This window comes from Lissotriton vulgaris, chromosome 7 (assembly GCF_964263255.1).
Source record: "Lissotriton vulgaris chromosome 7, aLisVul1.2, whole genome shotgun sequence".
In the NCBI taxonomy this organism is placed as follows: domain Eukaryota; kingdom Metazoa; phylum Chordata; class Amphibia; order Caudata; family Salamandridae; genus Lissotriton; species Lissotriton vulgaris.
Window position 1 is genome coordinate 993,992,082 of NC_141695.1, and position 26,842 is coordinate 994,018,923.

The 26,842-nt window shown below is 41.9% G+C and overlaps 1 protein-coding gene across 1 annotated transcript in view; it reads left to right on the forward strand.

Annotated features, from left to right (window-relative positions):
- The window catches only part of LOC147702831 (teneurin-2), a 1,317,719-nt gene that overhangs the window by 1,069,662 nt on the left and 221,215 nt on the right, over nt 1-26,842 (forward strand). The window contains exon 13 of the mRNA XM_086931409.1: nt 10,525-10,671. Within this exon, the coding sequence (XP_086787535.1) occupies nt 10,525-10,671 (147 nt within the window). The remainder of the gene's footprint in view (nt 1-10,524; nt 10,672-26,842) is intronic.

The window sequence follows — 26,842 nt, forward strand, 5'->3', positions numbered from 1 at the left end:
TCATTTTCCCAAAGAGAAAAAAATCTCCTTGGTTAATCGACATGAGGAGAAAGGCAATGGATTAGGGAGAACAAAATCATTAGGCCTCCTACACAACCAGTAATGGCCACCCTACCTATAGCAGAGGTTGCAGGATGTCCTGTCCACATTAATCTAATACTATGTAGAGATGGGCCATTGCAGGACAGACGTTTCTTTTCAGATGCACCCAGCAGAGCCAAGCAGACATTTGTGGATCACATCCACCCCCAAGTCACTATCTGTGACTGAATGATATCAGGTTATTGAAATGACCAGTGGAGGAAGGGAGGAACCAACTGGGAAGATCCTCCACAATAAGTAAGGCAACCAAGATAACAGTGAAAATGTTGCACTACCTGTATTTAGGAGAGCCTCTTGATTATAGGACGAAAGCCCTCTCTCCCCTAGAGGTGGGCTTCTACCGTGATGAAGCAGGGGAGTGTAGTATATCACTTTAAGAGTGATGTATTGTGTAGAATCTTTATTGATCTAGAATTGTTTATATGTGTAATAGAGAACATTCCCTAGAAGCTGTTATGAAAGAAGCTCTGTTACCTACCAGCTGTATTTTGATGATTCCTACAGTGCTGGGGGTTTAAATAAAGAACCTAACTTCAAGAAATTAATGGTGTATCTTTCCTTACTACACCGATTTGGCGACGTGGACCGGAAATTCAAAGTGCTGATGTCATACAAAGGTCACGCAGCGTGATATTTTCAGCCAAGTATTTTTTTTTTTTTTTCTTCTCACTCTTAATTAAGCGCGAACACGAAATTGTGGATTTAACAACTCCTATTTCAGTCATTTATCATTTCTGCACAGTAAGACTTTAAACATTACTATTTATTTCTTGACAATAGTGTTTGATATTTTTTTTTTAAATGAATGGTGAATCTAGTACAGCTTCTATTTCACAAAATAACACAAGCATTACTTTAAGTGATCCTAAAGAATTCCTAGTTAATCCAGGTGAACCAAATATTAAATGGCTAGACTTGAAGGAATACTTTTTTAATTATATTGCCACTCTAGAAGATAATGGCGGTATCATGTCTCCAGAAAGGAAAAAGAGAATTTTAATGCATTGTTTGGGACCAGAAGGTCTTAGAGTTTATCTAAAAATGCAAAAAACGGAAAAGAGTGGAGATTTAGACGTATTTAAATGTGCCACAGCAGATCTTGATGCCCATTATTCTCCCATTGTTTGCATTGCAGTCTCTAGACGTACATTCTACAAGTGTAAATAAAATATAAATGAATCCATTGAGGATTATGTCTCTGCTTTAAAAAATTTGGCCATCAAGTGCAAGTTTGGGTCTTTGCATGACGATATGATTAGAGACCAAGTGGTTATGTGCAATAAAAATAAAAATGTCCAAGACAAGTTGTGGATTGAAGGTGATGCGTGCCTCAAAGACATAATTACGCTGGTTAAAAAAGCAGAACTATCAGATAGATGTGCTAAAGCTGTGTCTACTTCTAAAGATCCAGTGACTGTGAATAAGATCAATGACACATGGAAAGACAAGAATTCCAATTTTAGACAAACCAAGCAATATCAAAATTGGAAACCAAATCAGAACCCCAATTTCAGAAGAGGAGATAGTTCTTCTCAATTCTTTGCTTGTTATAGATGCGGCAGTACATCAAACACAGCTAGATTTGATAAATGTCCTGCCAAGTCTTCAAAATGTGCAACCTGAGGTTTGATTGGCCATTTTACCAAACATTGTAGAAGCAAACAACAAAAGAAGACTCGAGTTACATGTGTAACCAACAATGAATCTGACTTATCAGACAATGAGGAGGATGACTATCGTGATGAGATTGGAGATACTTCAAATGGAACTAGACATGTATTGGTAAACATTACCTGTGAAGATAGTAACAAACCAATGTGCACAGTATCTTTTGGTGGTATTGACCTACAAGTAGCAGCGGCTTCAGGATCTCCATTTACTATCATACCCAAATCCATTTGGGATAAGAAATTTGCAAGTGAAATTGGTCCACAATTACAACCTACAGATGTGATTCCAGAAAGTTACACTGGACAGAAAATTATCATGTTAGGCTTTAGATCTTTGATATTTGAGTTCAAGGGTAGAAGGGCTGTATGTAAACTCTATGAAGCCGAGGATGGACCACCTGTTTTGGGCTGGAGGAATCAGCGCTCGCTTGATATAATCCTAAACCCTATGAATCTGAAATTGAAAGAATTTCCCGAGGTTTTCAATGGAGGTATCAGAAATCTCCAAGGTTTTTCACACAAGATCAGAGTGAAACCTAATGCTGTTTCAAAAATTCATAAGGTGCGTCACATACCTCTAATTGCACGTGATGAAGTAAAATTAGAAATTTATAAATTGTTAAATGCTGGAATAATCGAACCTGTGGAAGTGTCCGATTGGATTTCTCAGATCGTGATCGCTAGACGTTCCAATGGTAAGATCCGCATGTGCATAGATTTAGGGTATTTAAATGATAACATTATAATTGATCAATTTCCTCTCCCCAGGATTGATGAGATGCTTACTCTGATCAGAGGTGCTAAATGGTTCTTAACCATTGATTTATCTTGTGCATATCATCAGATTTCCCTGCATCCCATGAGTAAACATCTCACTGCATTTTGTACCCTATTGGATGTTTCCAATTTTGCAGCATGCCTTTTGGACTTGCGTCCGCGGCTGCAGTTTTTCAGAGGCTTATGCATGAGATATTTAGTGATATGCAAGGGTTGATATTATTTCAAGATGACATCCTTGTCATGGGGTCAAACAAGAGAATACATGATGAGCGTTTGAGAGAAGTAATGTGTATTCTACAGAGTAAAGGTGTTACAGCAGAACCATCAAAATGTAGATTTGCAGAAAGAAGTGTCACTTACCTTGGACATGAGGTTAGCTCATCAGGAATAAGACCAAAGTCTATTTTGGTAAGTGCCATCCGAGATGCTCCTGCACCAAAATCCAAAGAAAATCTGAGATAATTCTTAGGTCTTGCAGAATTCTATGCAAAATTTGTGGACTCATTTTCTGAAAAGACTCATATCATGAGGTTTCTTTTGAAAAACAAAACATAGTTTAATTGGTATAATCTTTGTCAAAAATCCTTTGAGGAGATAAAAATAGCCATTGCTCAAGCCCCTAGTTTACAAAATGTTTTTGCTCCTGGTGCTAATACCATTGTTACAACTGATGCCAGCAGCAAAGGGTTAGGCAGTGTCCTTACCCAATGTAATGATAACAATGAAGAAGTTATGATTGCGTTTGCTTCACGTTCCCTTACCCCTACTGAAGAACGTTATTCAGTTGTTGAATGTTAAACACTTGCTGTAGTATGGGCCTTAGAACACTTCAGGAAATTTTTGTGGGGATGGAAGTTCACTGTTCGGTGCGACCACAAACCTTTAACCAAATTGCTAACAACGGATGGTCTCACCAATGCTACGGCTAGAATAGCCAGATTATCCATGAGACTTCAAGATTTCATGTATGACATTCGTTATGTTCCTAGTACAAGGAATTTTACTGCAGATTTTTTAAGTCGCATGTCCTTACCTTTCATTGAATTAGACAAAAATCAATGGAATGATTTTTCTGTCGCACACATCTCCTTTGATGGAACTCAGAAACGTTTTAACAAAGAGGAGTGGTTTGTGGCAGAAAATTCTGATCAAATCCTGCTTGTTGTAAAACAGTTGATCATTAAAGGGTGGGCTGGAATGGACAAAAAGATTGTCAACGACGATTTAAGAGGATTCTGGGAAGTTCGTGATGAACTTGGGATCTCTGATATATTTGTAACACGAGGGAATAGGATTGTCCCACCTAAAGACTTGAGAAAAAAAATTATTGACTTATGTCATGAAGGACATTCGGGAATCACTCGCACTAAGCTTCGGGTAAAAGAACTGTATTGGTGGCCAAAAATGGACATAGAGATTGAGAGGTGCGTGAGGTCTTATGTGAAGTGTGAGGTTTCTGATAAAACTTTTAAAACTTTTAATCCACCATTGGCATCACCTGAGTGTCCAAAATTTCCTTGGGAGGTTGTAGCTATTGATTACATGAGCCCAGTCACTTGGCAAGACAATGTACAGAAATACATCTTAGTTTTGATTGATACATTTTCTAGATGGTTAGAAATCAGTGTGGTAAACATTATCAATACTAAGACTGTTATTGGTTTCCGACATTACATTTTCTTGAGGGAAGGCTTTCCTAAATACATCTTATCGGATAATGGAGTGCAGTTCAAATCCCAAGAGATGGAAAATTATTTGTCAGCATCTGGGATACAACAAAGATTTACTGCTCTTTATCATCCTAGTGGAAATGGCATCGTGGAAAGGGCTAACCGTAGTATTAAGGGTGTTTTGCAGTTAGCAAATAAAGGTAATTTATCATGGGATGTTGAATTGAAAAAATTACTTTGGGCTTATAGAAGTACTATTTATGGCTCAACAAGTCAAAGTCCCTTTTAATTAATGAGAGGCAGAATTCCACATTCAAAAATCAACCCAGGTTGGATGGGCAAAAGTGGTATGAGTAATTGTAACTTATCTAAAGTCAGAGAGAGCATTAAGGATTCACAAATAACGAACAAAAACTATTAAGACTCTAAACATGGAGCTAAAGAGGTCAATTTGTGTAAGGGTCAATGGGTTCGAGTAAAGAGTGCCTGGAAGATCACAAAAGGTGAAAGTAAATATAGTGAGCCCAAAATGGTTATCAAAGTTATGAACAACACAGCTTTGTTGCAAAATGGTGAAGTATGGCATTTTAGCTGTCTGGCACCTGTGTCTCAGGGTGATGTGAATGAAAACAAGGAAGTGTGCAGAGACTCTACCTCATGGTGGTGGGATATTTCTAATGATGATTCTTCATTTGGAAATGATTCAACATCTAGAATTAATTGTGAGAATGATAATTCACCATCTGGAATTAATTGTGAGGATGATAATCCCATTATTCATGACAGTAATTCTGTATCTAGAAATAATTCTCAAACCACAGAAAATATATCTAATGCTTCCAACATCATTCCTGAGGAATCTATTGTTAAAACATCTAGTGGTAGAATTGTTAAAAAACCGGAGAGTTTAGATATGTATGTTTGCAATTAGTTCTTTTTTTGTTGTTGTTTTTTTTTTGTTTTCCTTTAAAGAAGGGGGATTGTGTAGTATATCACTTTAAGAGTGATATATTGTGTAGAATCTTTAGTAGATCTAGAATTGTTTATATGTGTAATAGGGAACATTTCCTAGAAGCTGTTATGAAAGAAGCTCTGTTACCTACCAGCTGTATATTGATTCCTACAGTGCTGGGGGTTTAAATAAAGAACCTAACTTCAGGAAATGAATGGCGTATCTTTCGTTACTACACCGATCTCTTAAGGATGGTCTTTTGTCTAGTGCAAAAGACAATGGACCACAATGAACTGGTGTGGTTGTAGTAATACATCCACCCCAGATTGGTGGTCTTGTCCAACAATGTGAGGAGGGACCCCATTATGAAGCATGCCACCCATGGGTGGTTAATGGCTTCTCTCCTATAACCAATAGGTTCTCCCACTTATAGGTTACATCGGGTGTTTTCATCGGAGCACCAGTGTCTGGTGATATTAGATTACCTCATGCTACTGAGGGATCCGATGACATTGCTTAGGTTTAATTATTAGTGATGTTATAAAGGGTAAACATTGATACATTTACAGGTATTTGCTTTATAATTCCAAAGCGTGTCTGTTAGACCTGTCTGGCTTTTTGCGTAGTCCCTCCAATTTATTATTTATTTTGTCCCCTTTTCGCCCCTCATACCTTTAATAATTTTTGTGTCCACTAACTTTTTCTAGGTGTTGGTCAAGGGGATAGGTGTTCTTTTCCCCCCTCATAGTTTTTTACCTCAGGCCTAGAGGCCTTTACTGTCAGGAAAATGCTGAAGTTCACAAAATGGTGGCCACTAACTGTTTCCAACTGCCACATCCTAGACTGCCCATAGGTTAACCTTAGGCCTTCCAGAACTTTCTGGGCCCTACTGGACCCTGTGTGGCTTGGCTATAAAAGGGCATAGGTCAGGGAGCCATTTTGTGTAGACCAGAGAGTGGAGGAGAGAGGCAGTGGTGAGAGGAGGAGGACGCACTGGGAGCAGTTAGTTTGTCCTGGTTAGGTGGCGAAACCTAAGGTCCAGCCTATGGTGATTAGGGACAGACCGAATGTACCATGGAAAGAGGTTGGTTTAGATATTTTGGGGCCCATTGTCTCAGCTGGTTGTGAGTGGTATGTTCTTGTCCTTGTTGATTTCTTTTCCAGATGGCCAGAAATTGCCATTACTCGTGGCATTGAGACAAAAAATGTGGTGGCCTTCTTGGCCAAACTTTTTGCAAGGGAAGGCATTCCTAACACCATTCTCACTGATAATGGTCCTCAGTTAGTGTCTAAGGACATGGAACAATTTCTGTTAGAACAAGGTATCAAACACAAAAAATCATCCCTATACCACCCAGAAACCAACGGTACTGTTGAGAGATTCAACCGTGTTCTTAAAGAAACCATCAGAATGGCTAAGTCTGCTGGCACAGATTGGAGGGCAGATGTTTTTAAGAAAGTTAAGGTTTACAGGATATCTCCCCATGTTGTTACTGGGAAGACCCCCTTTGAACTTTTTAGATCACGTACTCCTAATACACTTGTGGTACCCGCATGGGTTAATGATTTGCAACCATGTCCTCATGATGTCAGTGATGGTTGGATGGTGCGTGAATCTTCTAGGATTGAGAATAGAAAAAGAATTTTTGATGCAAGGAATTCTGTAAAGGTCACTCCTGTCAAAGTGGGCGATTGGGTACTTATTAAAAATCCCTGCAAAAACAATAAGGCCCTTTCTGCTACCTTTAAAAAGCCTATCCGTGTCATCAAAGTTTTTAAGAACGCCATCAAAACTGCAGACCATCGAGTTTGGAATTTGAACAGGGTGGTGGTGGTGGTGGTTAGAAATGATATTGTGAGGCTTCTTATAGTCGTCATTCTCAAACTTCTAGTGATGAACCTTCCTCACTTCCTCGCAAGTCTGCAAGGGTTTCTCATTCTCCTGAGTACTTAAAGGACTACGTGACTGTGTGATTTATGCTTTAATTTTAACTTTTTCCTTTTTGTAATTCTGTTCTTGTTGTTAGAAGGGAGATGTGTGGCATCCTGGCTCTGTGTGTCTGTGCTTCATGACATAGCTGCGCTGATGTCATGAGGCACTAGAATCTCCTGCACATCTCCTGGAATGTTATGCCTTGTTCAGCAGGCAGTTACAACCATACTTTGATGCTGGCTGGATGTTCACCTGTGGATGGGATCTTTATTCTAAATAAACCACTACTTATACCATCAACTTGTGGATCTCTATTTTACACTTGTGACAGACAACCACTACAGGGAGACGTTCCCCCTTTAGCCCTTGACCAATCCCTCCCAACCGCCTTCTTCTGCTGCGAAGATCGCCTGACTGTGGTGAAAACCCCCCTCTGGCCCTTGACCCCACTGTCCCCTGTCATCTGCGCTCTTGCTGGGAAACTTCTCCCTACTTCCCCTTTGGCGGAGCTTCACCTACCAGCGTTGTGGTGGAAGCGGTCCGGAGCAAGGTGTGGTGTCCTGCATCCCCTCGGGGCTGCAAGGAGGAGGCGAGTGTCTGCGGAGCATTGGAGGAGAAGTAAGCCTTCCGCCCTGAGCAGTGTTGTCAGTGCAGCTGGGTGAGAGGAGGGACTGCAGGCGTAGGAGCAGAGACAGGGCGGCGCCAAGCGAGCGGGAACACTAGTCCCTCGCACCTGCGCTGCCTCGCATCCTGACTGAGGAAGCAGCCCGAGTGACGCGCAGGCCTGCGGGAGGCGCGGCCTGCGGGAGGCGAGGCCTGCGGGAGGCGGGGCCCGAGTGAGGAGCGTGTCTTGGAGGCGAGCCGCCTCGGGTTGCAGGCGGCCGGTGTCAGACGCGGAAGCGTCTAGGTGACGTGCAGGTCCAGTAGGAGGCCAGAGGACCCCTTCGTTGAGATCCGACGGGAGGCAGAGAAGCTTCTCTTCAGCGGAGCAGGCGGGAAGCGCCCTCGTCCCTCGCCGCTTAAGGAGCCCCTCTCCTAACGCTGTGCTGAGGGAGCGTGGCTGGACTGAGGGGATCGGCGAAGGAAGCGAGCCACCCTCGAGGAGCTCTTCTTTTGGCCCATTGTTTCCCCCTTCCTCCTTCCAGTAAATCTACTCGGCGAGACAAGGGACCCTCACATAAGTAAGGAGAGTGGGGGTGTGGGAAGCCAGAGGGCAGGGAACCTCTTCTGGCGGCATAGAACCCAAGGTACAGGAGGTGGATTCCAGAACACTCACAAATCGATATCAAAGATATAAGTTCCTCACAAAGCTACTGGTGGTAACATAGAACGTGGGTACCTCCTACAGTTCTCACTGGGTGTGCCCTCATTTTGTGATTAAAAGTACAGTTAAGGAAGGTAAAGCTTTCAACACTGTGGTGAAGTCAAAGCCAGTGGAATTGGGAGTTTAATGTAATGAAATGTACTTTTGTTGTTGATCACTAATGCAAGATAACACTGCTGAAAATAATTCTACTGAGATAAGTTAGCATTTCTGAAAGTAGCATTTCTGACCTCATGACATCTGAATGTATTGAGTTGTAATTTTTCTACAGACAGAAAAGTAATATTATTTCTCCTGGTCAAATGTGTAATTTTCAATTGTGAATACTAAGAGCTAAAACAAAGAGAATATTATTTTTATAAAACAGCTCATATTTTTCCATACTTTGGTGTAGTGTCATTTTTGTGTGTTATTGCGTGGATTTACTGCTGGGTGGTTTGCAACCTTCACTCGTGTGCCTCTAGTATTGTGTCTTACCCTAGGCCAGGCTACCCTAGGTGACCTGACATCCCAGGTTCCAACAGTGTCTCTATTTCTTTCTCTCACTCTCTGTCTCACCCACACACCCACATCAGCTTCAAATGCAAGCATGCACTAATGCGGCAACACCACTGGGCGACACTAAATAATGCCTTCCCCTTTTAACCAGCATATGTGTTATGAGCCGCACCTTGAACAAGAAACCAAATGAGGGCCAAGCGATGTGATGTCAAATAATGTTGTCTCCTGTCCGAGTTTTGTGATGTCAGAGGATTTTGTGACTCGGCGTCGAACTGTGATATCATAAGATTTTGTAAGCATTCAGAGCATTGTATTTTGTGGCTAGGCATGGAACCTTAATACCATAAGATTTTGTAACCATGCAAAGCATTGTGATGTTAGAGGATTTTGTGACCAGGCATAGAGCCTTAATACCATAAGATTTTGTAACCATGCAAAGCATTGTGATGTTAGAGGATTTTGTGACCAGGCATAGAGCCTTAATACCATAAGATTTTGTAACCATGCAAAGCATTGTGATGTTAGAGGATTTTGTGGCCAGGCATAGAACCTTAATATCATAAGATTGTGTAACCACGCAGACCATTGTGATGTTAGAGGATTTTGTGGCCAGGCATAGAACCTTAATATCATAAGATTGTGTAACCACGCAGAGCATTGTGATGTTAGAGGATTTTGTGGCCAGGCATAGAACCTTAATATCATAAGATTGTGTAACCACGCAGAGCATTGTGATGTTAGAGGATTTTGTGGCCAGGCATAGAACCTTAATATCATAAGATTGTGTAACCACGCAGAGCATCGTGATGTTAGAGGATTTTGTGGCCAGGCAGAGCAGTGTGTTGTCAGAAGATTTTGTAACGATGCAAAGCATTGTGATGTTAGAGAAGTTTGTGAACAGACAGAGAGTTATTATAACAGAGAGTGAGAAGACGATTTGGTGACCTTTGCTTCGATGTTACAACTATCCTGATATTATTTCATAAGGTACAGTGCCACAGACGTTTAGTCTCTCTGATATTAATGTGTAGTTTTACTCCATGAATGTAAAACACTTTAATTAATCAAATTATCTGTCAATTGAGCCTTACGTATCCCTTCCTGTCTTTACACTTTACATTTCTCACTTTTGCAGAATGTTAAAAAGTGTGACTGCTCCCTGGTGTTTCAAATCCCAGCCTCACCCCTTTTGTTGTCACTTTCAGAAGTGTCATGTGCTGGGCTGTGTCAGCGCAATCTGCTGGCTGCTGCCTCGCTGCATGACAAGAAACTGCACTGCACCTTGATGCTTTTTACTTTAAACTTGCAGAAAGGCTCTCATCAGAGATACACGACACTTACAATACAGCTGTCTCCTCTAGAGTCCGATAAGATACGCGTGTGGTGGAAACACATATCCATGTTTAAGATGTGCTAAAGGATGATGGCCATTCTCAATGTGTTGGGCAGTGTCTGTCTTTTAACATTTGCCCGAGGGCACCTAGAACCCAGTGATGATATTGATGTGTGTGTTTTTTTCCTCCTTGCAGACCTCCGAATCTTGGTCTGGATCAGGGACTCTTTTACTTATCTTCTTCCTTTCTTTCAACCAGATGGATGTCCGGATTTGTGCAATGGCAACGGGAGATGCGCGCTCGGTCAGAACAGCTGGCAGTGTATCTGCCAGACCGGCTGGAGAGGGTCCGGATGCAATGTTGCCATGGAAACCTCCTGCGCTGATAACAAGGATAACGAGGGAGGTGAGCAAAAGTCTTCCAATTCCCAGTCCCCAAAGAACAGAGGTTTATATATGCTCTTTGGTCATGAGTCATTTTACCACAGACCAACCACTCTGATACTAAAGTGGAATGCTGATGGGGTGGGACGCGCAGATGAAGAGGCCACAGCAGTGCAGCATGCTGGCTGTCAGACAGTGTGCTCTCACAAGAAGGTAGCACAGGATGCAAGGCAGAGCATCAGTAGAAGTGAAATCGATAAGTACCATCACGCTGCATGGTGTTCATGTCCACTGGCGCTCTATTAGTGAGAAAAACATTCGCTATATATCAATAGCTTTACAGTTTTTTTTAGAAAGGACACTTTCGTCATCAAATGTTTAACATTTTCTAAACATAGTGCCTCGAAAGTAAATAAAAAAATATGGTCACTTGATACTGTACATTTGTCAAGGCTCTTTATGACAGATCCTCGAGAAAATGGAGGACTGATGTGAATAAGGTGAACATAGATTTGAATTACCCCCCCCCCCCCCATACATTTCTCTCTTTGTCTTTTTGTTTCCTGCTCGATGACAAAGTTAGGTCTGTGCATTTGGTGAAATAATTTTTTTAAAGAAGTTCCACCTACGGTGATCTGCTCTGATATAAGTACGGTACAATAAAAGCAGGTTAATGGGTACCTGTCACCAAGACACCATACTCCTTGTTACTGCCTTTTTTGCCGCTACAGGAGTCCACTCTCTGATGTTCGTTGACTTTAGTCAACATCACAAGAGTTTATCATTGGATTGGGTCATGAATGTGCTTCTTGAGCAGTCTATATACCAAACTTAAAAGCCACCCTCCACTGCATTCTGGATTGATTCATAAATGAATATTCTGAGCCCCTTCTTCCAGCACTCTAATGGACACCCCCAGTTGCTCTTTCTTTGTTGAGTGAGGATGGTGCATGCTGTTTGTCCTACCTTTGCTGCTAGTGTTCTGCTATGATCCACGGGATTCAGAAGCTCTGTTGTGTGAGCTTCCTTTGCCTTTATCCCACTGCTGTGGGTTGTGGCAGAAAGAACCATGCACTCAGTCTCCCCTGAACGGCAGCATAATACATCCTATCTGGGCTGCGGAGCCAGCGTTGTGTTCGCGGTTCTGAATTTTTCTTTGTTCGCTTCTTCACATTCCATGTTCTCTTAACAATCCTCTAATAATACAAGCTGAAAGATCTCATAGAAATGCCTGGTGCTACAGGAACTATTAGCTGCTCATTAGTGCCAAGGAATGGACAAGTAGAGTTTTCCAGCTGGCAAGGCCGTAGCGTACAATGGCGAGCGCCTCGCTGGAGGCGGTATTTTATTTCATTAGAGCGACCATCGGGGGAGGACATCGGCTCTCTGTAAATGCTGGAGAGGTGAGGTGAGCAGCACTTGACACACCATCTGGCTTGTGGCGCCCTTGCTGCCCTTGCTCTTAAAAGAGTTTCTTGAATCCTGCGCGTCTAATCCATTCCACGCATCATCAGTTGTCGCTGACAGTGATACTTCTGCACTCTGTCATACAGCAACTTCTGCGACGAAATCAGGCATCGAGTTTTCTTAGCAAGAGACTATTTTCAATCCGCTTGAAATGTTACAGTGCTGCACAGTGGTTCCAGGGAGCAAACCTTCGAAGAGCAGATTATTGTACTGTTAAGGAAAATTGATCAATTTTCTTGGTTTACGCAACAAAAGTACATTATAATCGCTTCCAAATGAAAGACAACTCATAATCAATTTGCAAATTTCATTAAAATAAGTTTTTTCGATTTGGAGTCCGATTCCTAAATCACAAAAGAATACCGTTTTCAAAGGAACCAATGAGACACGGAATACAAGTCAGGGTCCAATCTTTATAGCTTGGGATTCAGTAACGTACCTTACTTTTATATATCGTTACATATTGTATGCAGTCGCAAGGAAAACCAAGCACCATCATCAGTGAGATTGCTGGTGTCCCACTGACCGACCAGGACACTGGTTACCAGCTCTTCACAGAAACCTGGCTACCTATGCCTTTTTAACTCTGTGCATCGGGACGAGCAACTAAAGTTTATTTCATAGGAGGTTTTGTAGAGTGTTGTTGTAATAAAAATGTGAATGTCCAAAAACATCTCGTTTTTTTGTAAAGATGCAACAATTTAAAACTTAATGTCATAAAATGGTGAAGATCAGATAACAGGAACCGAAGTTATTGTTTAAAAAAAAATGTTTTTAAGCTTAAATGTGTCAAGCAAATACAAAACACCTCTAGTTGCAGTAGACTGGGGCCTTATTTCAGTTTCTGCTCATCCACAAAATATATAAATACATTTACAATGGCTATAAAGGTCATCTTTTCAAAAGCAGACTAATCAAAATTTACACAACAATTAGACTGCAAACAATACAGAGATGAGCCAGAAAAACGATGTAATGATCATTACATGCTCACACAAAGTACACTTCTGGAAGAGAGATACACAAAACAGTATCAATGCAGTTAAGGTAATAATGGAATTGTCAATACAAACATACCATTGTCTCAAAAAAGCAACATTTGACATCACCCAACTCATAATCTTCTGCAAAACATAGTTACTTTGTTTAGTTTCACAAAATGTATAGTCCCTAATGCATTATCATTGCGAACACCAAGGACTGTCTAAAACAAAGATAAACCCAGTGTTGACAATAGAAAAAGCAGCCATAACTCTGCTGTTGAAATGAGAATTGTCTTGGAGTTCAGAAATTGAAATAACTTTTCCTGGAAGATGAGTCCATTCACTGGTTCCGGGTCAGGGTTAGGTAGATTTGTGCATTTAAAAAGTGGATATTGTGTGGCCTAGTGATCCTAACGGTTTTGACAGACACCTCCACTCTAATGGGGGGGGGGTAACATACAGCCTTGCATTGAAGGAACAGATCAAAATCTGATTCTCAGGGGCAGTGGTGTGAGAGCCAAATAGAGCAAAGGTCACACTTTGGGATCACTCAGGCTTTTTCTATTCAACTCGCCTGCAGGCTGACCAGATCCGAGCCATTTGATCAAAAAGGCAAAATCACGAGAAGGCAAAAACGATTAAATATGGTACCGGAATGGAATATGCTCACCAGTTGAGTCACCACTAACATCGGCTAAATATGAAGCAATTGAATATTGAAGCAAAGCATCCCTCTTCTATTTGCTGGTATGGGTCAAAGAGGTAATCTAGACACTACACATCTCCACAGTCCATAGCCTTTCCGGGGACTTCCACAGAGGCAATGTCAGCAGACATAATAGGGCAGGCCAGAGGAAATGGGCGGCTTATCAGCATTAAACCCCAAATATCTCTTATTTTGATGTGGTCTTCATTGGGTTACAACTGCACTTAGGTATCTGGCTGATTCTTGCTTGTTGTTTCTTCCAAATGTTGAAATTTTGTTATAGATTTTATGTCATTCGTACCACTTTTATATTTATATGAGCACCAGGGAAATCACGTAACTCTCCAAACAGCAGGCGCCCCCAACCTGAGCAGTCTCTAGGGCATGCAGGAAGACAACTTCCTGATGCCCAGTGACTCTGATGGGTGAAGCTGGCACCTGCACCTCTTCAATGGTTTGCTTCACCACGAGCAGTGTTTTTCCTTGAGATTCCCATGCTTCTATGTTTAGCATGGCTAGCAAAGAAGAAACATGATTGGTTGAGTCATCTGCCTCGGGATACTGGAGATGGCTGTGGGATATCCCGTTCTGTGGGTCTGTTTAAGGACATATTTGCGAAGAGCTCACTGACTAGAGGTGTTTGAAGACTTCATTCTTTCAAATATCCAGGATTTCTGAATACCAGACAGAGACGTGGAATACTTTGCTTCTTAAACTACAATTAGAAACTTCTAAATAAACAAAGGACCAAAAACCTAAGGAACTGTGCCTGGGGAGGATAGGCTTCTAGTGAGTCTGACTAGCAGCATACTTAGGTTTTCCAAGTCACTGACCAGGACCAAGAAGATACAGAGGAGGGTCTTGCACTGCTGCAGGCATAGCCACATGGAAACTCAGCCATACAGCATGGGGCAATGGGCTAACCCACTTCAGTCATTGGCTAACTACACTATGAGAGACAACGTTCTGCATTTTCAGAAGGAGCACATACAGAGTAACCACATTGAGTGCCAGAGACTACTATGACAAAGTGTTAATTTTTTATCAAAAATATGTTTTACTTTTACACAAGGTTTCTTTATATTATCTCGGGCACAGGCCCTCTCCCAGTAATAACGTTTACAAAAATTGTGCCAAAATAAGGCAAACATTAACAAAACCGAAAAGGCTGGCAGGCAATGCTAGACAAATTTTATGGGGAATGCCGATGTATTCTGTATTACAAACTCACATAAATATACATACATATAAAATTGTAAATTTGAGTCTTACCCATTCCACTCTCTGGTCATTGTGCAATATGTCTCATGTAGGACGACATTGTAAGCATACTTAAAGTTATAAGTGGCTTTTTTTTCCTAATCAGCAGCATTTATTTATTAAACGAGTTATGTACAAAAATGCCATTAGTTGCAACCGGATGCCATTTTGTAATCAATTAGAATGCCAGTACACACACTGAATTATAATTCACTGGTCGGCTCTTTGCTCTTGTAGAGGCATGGTCTCATCTTAAGACTAATTAGGCATGAATATATACTGAGCAGAAAAATCTACACATCCAGCCCAGTGACAATTAAAGTGATTATTTTATATTATGTGACAGTGCTGCATGATTTGCAAGATCATTTACTACTCTGCATTTTTTACACCAACAAACAGTTGGGGAGAGATGATTAGGCTAATGAATGTTTCAGATGCAAACTTTCTGGACCACTACGGTCCCTTCCTTAGGCAGATTTTCCAAATTAAACTGAAGTTCCTTTTGTAAGTTAATGAAGAGGAGAAAATATGCCGCATGAATACAAAATGTGAACCCACTGCATCTCATTAAAAACGAAAATGTGAGAGAAAAAAGAGCTGAAATAAATTATGAACGCTGAGGTGTATTTGTAATGTTAGACGTTGTCTTATAACCCTGTCCCTTGAAAGTCCTAGCCACGGATGCATACACTGATGCTTCGCAGCAGGGCTCGAGTCGGGGTACCTCGCATGTGGATGGTGTCCCCCCACTTATTTTACCGGGTGGACGTCGTCCCCCTGCCAAACAGCTGGACTTCACTCTTTGGCCTCTCTGGGACGAGGAGTTTGGAGCTCACAGTATGCTGCTCACGCGCTGACTTCTCAGATGCTATAGCATCTAAGGTGTGAGCAAGGGGAGGCAATGAGCCTGATGGTGCAAGTCACCTTTTGTGATGTCACTTCCTGTTGTGACGTCACTCCCGGTGACAGCGTCCCCTGACTTCTTTTTTTAGGACTTGTGCCCTGCTTCAAAGGGAACCTATTTGAAGCAGTCACAGGACAACACTGTTGAAAGCATATACCAGGAAGCAGTAGGAAAATCAGCAATAAGTTTATTCCGAAAGTACAGCCCCACACCAGGTCACAGCGTGGTCAGGAAGAATCATCTGGTGACAGTTAGGCAGTTGCATGGAATGACGAGAGGGGTAGAACGTTGGGGGAACCAATGGGAGGGGGGAAAGGTGACAAGGGAGCTATCGCGTCAGGGAGGTGAACAGGGCACAGGGGAGGACAGGGTTAGGATATAACACATCTTCCTCTCTTGAGAGTTTTTTAAAGGATTAAACAATAGGCAGTGAAGCATGTAGTCATGTGGGAAAACAGTGAACATTAATCATAGCATGAAGTCATGCAGGAAAAACAGTGAACATTAATCATATACAAAGTCTTCAAAACGTTTAGGCTTGCGAATAGTCCTACCAAACCTTCCCGTGACAAGGTGAGGATCAGGAACACAATCGGTGTCAGAGTGAGGATCATTACTGGTTCTGCCTGACCTACCACTGAAGCTATGACTGTCAGACATGACTTCAGAGTCGGAGTGTGAGTCGCCCTGACAACCCCGCAATGGTAGAGGAGTGTGAGGACTGACATCAACAGACCGGTCTGATGAATGACAATCAGCAAAGTCAGAGACAGGTGGGTGAACATGTGAAGACTCGATGTTGGGCATGCAACTATGTTCAGACTTAGACATATCATAATCAACCCACAAATCTTTGTTATTCACCTTAGGTTGCATTTGACTTGGACCTATGCCTTCAAGATGGCATTTTGCCAATCTACTCATGTGCCACACCTTCCCATCACTGAGCCTAGCAGCATTGTTAAAGAGTTCATTGATACGAAGAGAAGGGGTGAATCTGCTTTCTCCTTTCCTTACCTTTTTTTCTAAACGAACTTTCACAAGATCCCCTACCTTGAAAGAGTGTTCCTTTGCATTATGTTTAGAGTCAAACCACTCTTTGTAGTATTTTTGCTCCTTGATTATGTTGTTTCTGATGACATCAGGCGACCATTCAAGTTGCTTAGAAACAGGCATCCAACCAAGGTCAATGCTCAGAGGTTGTCTGCTTCTCATGAGCACGAAGGGTGCATTGCGGGTGCTGGTACAAGGAGAAATTCTGAATGCCCAGATGAGTTTGAACACTTCTTCTTCCCAGTTAAGGTTGGCATTCCTAGACAATTGTATGTGTCCCTTCAAGACACGGTTGAAGCGTTCTGTAAGACCATTACCTTCTGGATGGTAGAGGGAAGTAGTGTGGTGGGTGATACAGTTCCTTTCAAGGAATGATTTGAACGTCATTGAGCAAAACTGTGGACCATTGTCTGTGAGAATAAATTTAGGTAGACCTTCACTTAAGAACAGTTTATCTAGGAAGGAAATGATCGTTGAACTGTCTATTTCAGAAACAATTTCTATTTCCGGCCATTTGGAGAAGTGATCAATGACCACTATGATGTACTTGATTCCTCCATCGTGTCCTTCAATTGGTCCGGCAATATCCAGGCCTAATTTTTCCCAGGTCATTTGGGGAGGGTGAAGTGGAGAAAGGGCCACTTTGGAAGTCTTGAGAGTTTTATCTGAATCACTGCATTCGACACAGTTTCTTATGAGGATTTCAATTTGTTTGTCGATACCGGGCCACCAATAAAAGGTTCTGACTCTTTGCTTTGTTTTTGTTATGCCAAGGTGACCTATGTGGCAAAGTTTCAGTATTTTGTCTCTGAGAGTGATGGGGGCTATGGCCTTTCCAATTCTGTACAACACTCCATTTTCCAAGCTGATTTCATTCCTTATTTCCCAATACACCTTAATGTTTTCCTGAAGGTGGCGTTTCTCTGGCCAGGAGGTGTTGACAAACTTGCATACGTCTTTTAACGTTGAATCTTGAGACATGTGATTCTCCCATTCTCCAGTAGAGATCCCTTCAAAATTTGTGTTGAAGAGTAGAGCCACTCTTTCATCATCCTCAGACGTACTTATGTTCTCATTATGTGGCAGGGGTAATCTGCTGAGAAAATCAGCGACTTTGTTCTTGATACCTGGCCAATATTCTGCTGTATAGTTGTAGTCCAATAATTTTATTGACATTTTGCTTAGTCGTGGTGAGGCATTTTGTAAGCCAGAAGCAGATAAGATTTTGATCAATGGCTTGTGGTCTGTGCGAAGATGTATATTGTATCCCCATATGTATGCTCTGAAGTGATTGAGTGCCCATGAACATGCTAGCATCTCACGTTCAATCACGGAGTACTTCTCCTCAGCAGGAGTGAGTGATCTGGATGCAAAAGCTACGACCCATTCCTGGTTTGAATTATCTTTCTGTGCTAACGCCGCACCCAAACCTTTGTTGCTTGCGTCGGTTGTGACATAGATTTCTGCTTTGGGATCAAATCCTTTGAGGAATGGTGCTTCACCTATTTCTCTTTTGATCGTTTCAAAGGTGTTCTGACATTCTGGGGACCATTCGAATTTTGTTTTATTTTTCAGTAGTTGTCTTAGGCTGTACATTTTCTCAGAAAAGTTCCTTATGAATTTGGAGTAATACTCCGTTAAACCGAGAAAGGCTCTGATGTCCTCTTTACTAGATGGGCAGGGGGCATTAAGAATGGCATCCACTAAGCCTTGTTTTGGTTTGATGCCCTCGTGACTAATGGTGTGCCCCAAGTAAACCACTTTGTCCTGAGATATTTTACATTTATCTAGTTCGACTGTAAGACCATGCATTTTGAGTTTGTCAAAGACTTGCCTTAAGCGCGTGTCATGTTCCTGTTGATTGCCGCCCATTACTAAAATATCGTCCTGGAAGAACCTGATGCCTGCAACGCCCTCCAAGATGGAAGTCATGACCCTTTGAAAAAGCGCTGCGGCAGAGGCTAACCCAAACGGTACCCTTGTAAAACGGTAACAACCAAAAGGGGTGATAAATGTGGTGTATTTCTTGCTGTCCATGTGTAGGGGTATCTGGTGATACGCGGATTTCAAATCTATTATGGAGAAAATACACATATCATTGGTGGCATTAAACATTTCACAAATACGAGGTAGGGGATACTGGTCAACGATAATGTTTTTGTTAAGATCCCTAAGGTCAATGCACAGTCTAATTTTTCCATTGGGACGTTTGACCACAACTAAGGGAGAAACCCACTCCGCGGATTCAACCTCCTCAATTATTCCTTCTTTGACCAGTCTATTCAACTCTGTTTGTACATCACTCCTTACTGACACAGGTAAGTGTCTCACTTTGTGAATACATGGAACAGCTGAGTCTTTAAGTTCTATTTTGTGTTCAAAACTGTTAAGGAGACCAACTTTCCCTGAAAACACTTCAGGAAAATCTTTATGAATGGTATTCTTGCATGACTCATCAACTGACAAAACAGGATCAGCGCTGTTTGGGTTAAGGATTATTCCCAGATCGGCTTGATCGCTCCAGCCAAGTACAGATGGTCCTTTTTTTGCAATGAAGAGTTTACAACAAGCTTTCCTGTTCTTGAACTCAAATTCTAGCTCACGTGTTCCAAGAAATTCGATGTTGTTGCCTGTGTAACTTCTGGCAATGATGTTCGACTTCTCTAGCGATGTTCCAATTTTATCTGTGAGCAATTGTTTCCATACATTCTCATTGATGATCGTGAAAGGGGAGCCAGAATCAACCATCAAGTTTACAGTTACTCCTCCCAATTTCACATCGCACATAGGTTTCTTTTTTTTAGTGGGTGTAAGTTCTAATACATCATACTCTATGGAGAACACGTAGTTGATGCTATCAGAATCCGAGTATTCAGAATTCTCTTCAGAAGAGTCACTTTCATCCTGAATGTGTCTGACCTGTCTGTATTGCTTAAAGGATGCCCTATTGCAGGCCTTGGCGATGTGACCAGTTACGCCACATGACAAGCATTTCTGATATCTAGCAGGGCACTTTGTGGAATCTGCTAAATGGTTAGGAGAACCACATCGATAGCATTTGAGTTCAGGTGGATTTTTGTATTTACTGCCATGACTTTTTTCACTTTTGTGCTTGGATTTGTAAGGTTCACTTTTCTTACGATACTCGTGTGCAACTTCCTTATTGCTGACCCTTTGTCTTAGTTTGTTTGCATTAGAAGAATGAATAGCTTTAACTACAATTGGCTCATCTAAAACTGCTTTGGCACACCTGCCTGTAAGTTCGGCTTTTTTAACTAGAGCAACAACTTCTTTTAAGGACGATTCTCCATTGACCCATAGTTTGTCTTGGATGTTGGGGTTACTTGCATGCATGATGATTTGATCGCGTACAAATTCTTCTTGCAATTGACCAAATCTACAAGTTAAGGCCAGGTTGTTCAAGGCCGCAACATAATCATCAATGCTCTCATCTTTGCCCTGTTTTCTTCTTGAAAATTTATACCGATCAACAGCAACACAAACGATAGGTGAAAAATGGGCATCCAAGTCATCTAATGCATGCTGATAAACATCATTTCCTTCTCTTACTTTCTTTTCAATATTATTATAAGTCTTGACACCCCCGGGACCTAAGCAGTACAACAACACTCTCTTTTTCTTTTCTGGAGTGAAATCCTCATCTTCAACAGTTTCTATATAATTGGTGAAATACTCTCTCCACTCCTTCCATGGCATACTAGGAGCACCTTTGAGAGGTAGGAAAGCTTGGGGTTGCGCAAGATTCAATGAACTAAGGGCACACATTGCTGATAGACTTAAGAATGAAGACAAACAAGTCTCTGGTTTTAAAGCGCAAGCAAAATTCCAAGTAGCAGTTGTCCAGGTGTAAATTGACACTTGACTTCAAAGGGTTAAGTAGTGAACTTAAAGAGAATTGAATTAAGAGTGATCGTCTAACTGTCCAAATATAAGTTACAGTTATGGCAGGAATATTACACAGGCCGGGGGGGCATCCGCTTAGTTATCACAGAAAGATTTATTTGTTAGGCAGTGCAGATTTTTTTTTTTTAGGCAATGTAGTTTAGTTGAAACTGTCCTTTAACAAGATGTTTGCGTGAGAACATACAATTTCGTTTAAATTACAAGGGTGTGCACATCACCGTGTATGTGCCTGGTTTGGATACAACGGTTTTTTTAAAAAATCCGAAGATTTCGCCACAAGATGGCGCCAGACGCTGCGTTCCAGTGACGTGGAACGTGAAGAAACAAGCGCAGAAGAACGAAGCTGAGGGGCGAGTGTGTGTGGCGAGAAAACAGCTGACAGGAAATGTCACTGTGCGCTTGAGAGGAAGAAGATGCCTCCTTCAGGATTAAGACATGCACGAAGGGGAATGCCTTTGCGCGCACTGGAGATCATCAAGCGCCTCCCCTGGAAATCAAATACAGGCGCAGCACAGCATGCTGAGGCTCTCACCTTCACCGTGACACGGCAACAACCCTCGGAGCAGCAGCGCGGAGTCACTCAGTCGGCACCTCTTGACCCGATGCCAGGGCAATGCTCACCGAAGGGTAAATTCAGCAGAGATCCCATCCTCGTCGCCACTTGTTGAAAGCATATACCAGGAAGCAGTAGGAAAATCAGCAATAAGTTTATTCCGAAAGTACAGCCCCACACCAGGTCACAGCGTGGTCAGGAAGAATCATCTGGTGACAGTTAGGCAGTTGCATGGAATGACGAGAGGGGTAGAACGTTGGGGGAACCAATGGGAGGGGGGAAAGGTGACAAGGGAGCTATCGCGTCAGGGAGGTGAACAGGGCACAGGGGAGGACAGGGTTAGGATATAACAAACACGGGCACAGGGTAAACCAACTACAGGCCACTGAAAAGGAAAAGGTTTGAATGTGTCTACAGAAGTAGGTTTGAAAGGTCTTGGAGAATACTAGCATGTGCATTTACCAGTAGCGGTTCGTGCAGGGAAGCGCAATGAGGCGGGGTAGGAGGGGTGGAAGTGAGAATCGACGGGATAGGGAAAGGAATACATAAAAACACCTTGTACTTGCCGCATTGCCGATAGTGATGCAGCAAGCGCACATTAGGTGGTTTTATTTATTTGTTTATTTTACATTCCCTAACCAGTCGTCTGTCAGGTTTATCCCCCTCGCCCACACCCTGCTCTCTGGCTTACTTGCACGGGCCACCACTGCACACACACACACACACACACTCTCTCTCTTCCTTTCTCTCTCTCTCACACATACACACACACAAATTATATATCAGCCCTTTTTCATTTGAGATTATAAATGTGGGAGAAGGGTTGTACCAATTTCGGAATGTAGTGTCTTGCTAGGCCAGGAGACAGTTTCAATGAGAAAAAAATTTAGTTAGCCAGTCGAGGCTGTGGCACAAAGCAGTAAGCGCTTCCCCAGAGGGATGTGCATTGAATATTTAAAGAGCATAAATCATTAATATTTTTAAGAAACAAATGAATGAAAAAACAATTTAATAAAACATGTTTACTTTTATAAATATAATGGCATAACATGGTGAAACCCAGATCAAAGGAACCCATGTTATTGTTCTTTAATGTTTTAAATTATAATGTGACAAGCAATTACAAAGCTCCGTGGTTGTAGTAGGTGAGGTTCTTGTTTCCATTTCCGGTGGACCGTAATGAAGCAGAGGGGAGGAAAGCCTCGAGGGCACATGGGTCAATAGCTTTACTTTTTTTGGAAGAGCAACTCCTCAAGCAGAGCACGGCAGCATATTGTAGACAACAGATCTCATGGAAGCCCGATGCTTTTTTTCTCTGGGATCTGCTGATGTCATCATTTTTGCATCAAAAGCTCTTAGTGGTACATGCTAGAAACATGTAGCACCTGAGGTTGTTTCACTTCTGAGGCAACTTTTCCACTTTCTCTCCAGTTTTACCATAAGAATGGGTCACATTCGTGGAGCTCAAAATCCCACACCCAGAGAAGGATTGGCACTGTGGCGAAAGAGGGAACTAAATTCTACAAGGTTGGCTACTCGGGCAAACAAGCAGATCTTGGCAGTCAAGTTTGTTTCTTCTTTGGGGTTTTTCTGATTTTTCTCAGTGGTTGACAGGCTGAGATATAAAACTGCAATATATTGGTTCAAAGTACTTTGGGTTGTACATTTCAAAATGCCTTAAGGGCTACTAGGTGTAGAGTCGTTGATGCAGCTGACGGATTTGTAAGTTAGAAAAGACATGACTGATCCAACCCTAAAGGTGGCAGCACCACTAAGTTTAAACTTTCTATATACTGAGTGAACATGAAGTCAGTATAGGGCTGGACGTATGGATTGAGTTTCCCATGATATTCAGATGGGCAAGAGCCTGCATGTGTGCAAGAAGGTCCACTGCCGGATTTCAATGAGGCCTATCTACCCATAAGTTGAAATCACCCACAGTGTGATGTGTTTGGGTTGGTGGGGCAATGTGCAGGTAGGACCTCGAATGGAATGTGTGTTGTGTCAGGGATTTAACTGTGACAGATGGTTTGCATATGTTAGTGATACTCTACCCCTCGTTTTCCTTTTCTGTTCTTCAGATTTATTTTGTCACCAGGGAGAAGTAATTTGCCACAAATTATAATGGACTTGCCTTTGAACCACGTTCCTGTAAAGTCTGTTTAATAACAGATTCTGTAAGGGGTGTGGGCAGTTGTTTCATTGCTGAGAGGGAGTCAATAAGTGTTATCGCAATAAATGATTTGGATGGACTGGGGTGGTCATGCTGCACCTTCCGTTTAAGATGTCACAATATTACGCTTCTCGGATCTTGGTGGGAAGAGGATAAGAGGTGATTTTAGAAACTTGTAGGTATGGTGTCTCTGGTAAAGGGGTTGTGTAATGGGTGACTGAGTATGTGATGTTGAGGAGGAGGGTGCAGTTGCAAGGTGTTTTTTTTTGCAATACTGTTGCTTTAGGAGTAAGAGATAGATGTTTATTGGAATGTTGGATAGACTAATCTTAACTTGTGATGAATGTACGGGGTTCAGAATTTCAGCAATGTTCTGTTGGTACTCTTGAGAGTCTTGTAGACCTCTTCAATGGCCAGAAGGTTCATATTAATAACTTGAATCATGGACTTGATGTTATTGCTGAGCTTTCTAAAGACGTCACAAGTAATAGTGGCCTTGCGTGTCACGTAACCCTGGCATTTCTAAGGCTTTGCTTGAAGCAGTCATTATATGGAATATGTGTCTTTACAAGTTTAAGTATGGTTTGTGTAGGAAAAGGACAAAGGAGATCTATATTTCTCATTTTGCCTGCGAACTGGACTAAACAACTGCTATTAGGAGTGTTTCAAGTTCTCATTTCAAGGTGGTGTTTTCTATCTTTTTCTTCCACTTTTTAAAGTGTCATCATGCTAACATGTCATGAAAGTGTAAAGTAGTATTTACTTTGTCGAAAGATGACACCACAGGCCAGATTTATCAACGGTTTGCACAGGACAGTGACCCACAAATTGACACAAACTACCACACATTCTTGAATTGAGATTTAGTTTCCTGTGCGGATCTAGGTTGACACTTGAAAGTAGCCCTAATGTAACACAGAGTAGTGCTTTGTACAACGTTGCTTCAAGGGGTAGTCCCTTGGGTGGTACATAGATGTTCCCATTCAACAACCCATGGATTTTGCTGCAAAAACCTAACTACTAAAATAGGTAGACACAACCAACGCAGGGGGAAGAGCAACAACTCCATATCTTAATTGATATGGATCTGTCCTGCTCTGTCACTTTCGTGCAGTAACCTACTGTGCTGCATTGCATGAATCCTAAATGAATTTGCCCCTATTTATAAGATGCCTATGTGCATGGAAAATAGGCACTAAAAAGATGAGCAGTTGCATTTAGACATTGTGGGTTGCTCAGAGTCGGAGGGTTTTCTTATGTTTAACCCCTTCAGCGCTGCGCGAATTCCGCTGTGATGCTGGAGGTTCTAAAGAACCAATAGAACCATGACGGAACGGTTCCGTCATAAGCACAGGCCAACCGACGCTCATGACCGAACCGTTCCGTCATGAGCTTGGAAGGGGTTAAGGCATATTGCATTCATTTTGTAACCACAATTTATCTGATTCCCCAGTACCCAATCACAGGAGTGCAAACATGAGAGTTGTTTTGCCCTTGATTTATTTTGCTGTATTAAACTTGAATAATGCCTTGTTTCCTTCTGAAACACTTCCAAGTAGTTCGAAGGTGAACCTGGCTTTCTTCTGTATCGCCCTGTTTACTGTGTCATTAGAATATGGAAGTTTGAGCTTGAGTTTGTGCACTTTGCAATGTTCTGATTGCTAATATTTGGATTTACTAGGTTGGAGCAGCAGCAAGGTGAACAGGATAGGTTGCCAGTGCAGTCCTTTTTTTATTGTTTGTGACAAGGGATCCAGTCCTGTGAGCACACCTAGCAATGGAGGTTCCTGATGACATTCTTTTCAGTGGAAAAATGAGTTCTTCCTTTTTATCTATGGAGGAGTCAAGAATAGAGACAGGTGCCAAAGAGGGTGCATGGTCCAGTAGATATGGTCAGGTACATAGTTTCAGTCTTAGTTGATTTCAGCATAAAAGCAGTATGTACTTTTCAGTTGTATGTTACACTGCCTCTCTATCTGATTGTAGTGCGGCAGTCAGTCGCCTGAACATGAGGGGACTCTGTTAGGAAAGAGGAGGATAAGAAAATTGTGATGTTGTGTATATGGAGAAGATGAAGTGGTGAAGGATGAAATAGCCCTGGGCAAAAACGCAATCATGCAGAGTATTCAAAGTAATTCCAGGGATTCCGTGTTACTTTTTGCTGCAGAAATACCTATAATAATGCAATTACATCAGGCAGTAATTTGGGGGGCAAAAATCCTACAGCAAGAGCACATTTAGCAAACGGCTGCTTGCATTACTATTCATGTTCTGTTTCAATTAGCGCTATTTAATTAAATTTTAGACATGAGCGTGCATTTTGTACTAAAATTTTGCGCTAAATTTTCGGAGTAAACTGGGGGAAATCCTACATCAAGTGCACATTTAGCCATTGAAGCAGCTGCTTATGCTCGCTATTCATGTTCTGTTGCATTAAGTACTATTTCTTAGCATTAAATGCATCCTTCCATCCATTTTGGATGTGAAGCGGCTTTTTTGCACTAAGAACGTAGCACTAAATACAGAATTACTCTGTTCACATAATTCCGCCTAATCTCATGGATTTCTTCTGGTAATTTCGTGAGATTACGCTACATAGAAGTACACAAGTTATACCCACTTACCCATACTCAGACTTCACTTAGTCTTTCTTTTTATTGTTGTTGCCTTGATCCATCATTGTGGAACATGAATCCCTTAATGTTCAAATAGGGGGATACTGGGGGATAGATTCTGAAGTTGCAGCAGAGAAAGGTAATGGTTAAAATAAAATAGAATATTGTTCAGAGTTAGTTTTCCACTGGAAATTGAATGGAAGGCATAAAGTGGTGTGCTGAGTCTCTTTGTGTGTGCTACAAATGCTATCCAACTAAACTAAGAGGGCGTCTAATACCGCTGCACCAGACAACTAAGTCAATCGCACCCCATGTGCAGTGTCGCAGATAGACGAGTAGCCGCGCATGGCGGTCCCGGAGGCGGCTGCCCTGTGGGTGTATGCAAGAGCAGGGGAATGCCATACCCTAGTCATGTGTAAGAGCAGGGGGTGTGCTTGCGATGCCGCAGGTAAGAGCAGGGGTGAATGCCGCCGCTACCTAAAACTCATGCTGCCTGGGGGACCCCCCTTCACTATGGCACTGCCCATCTGTGACTAAAATATAATTCATTGG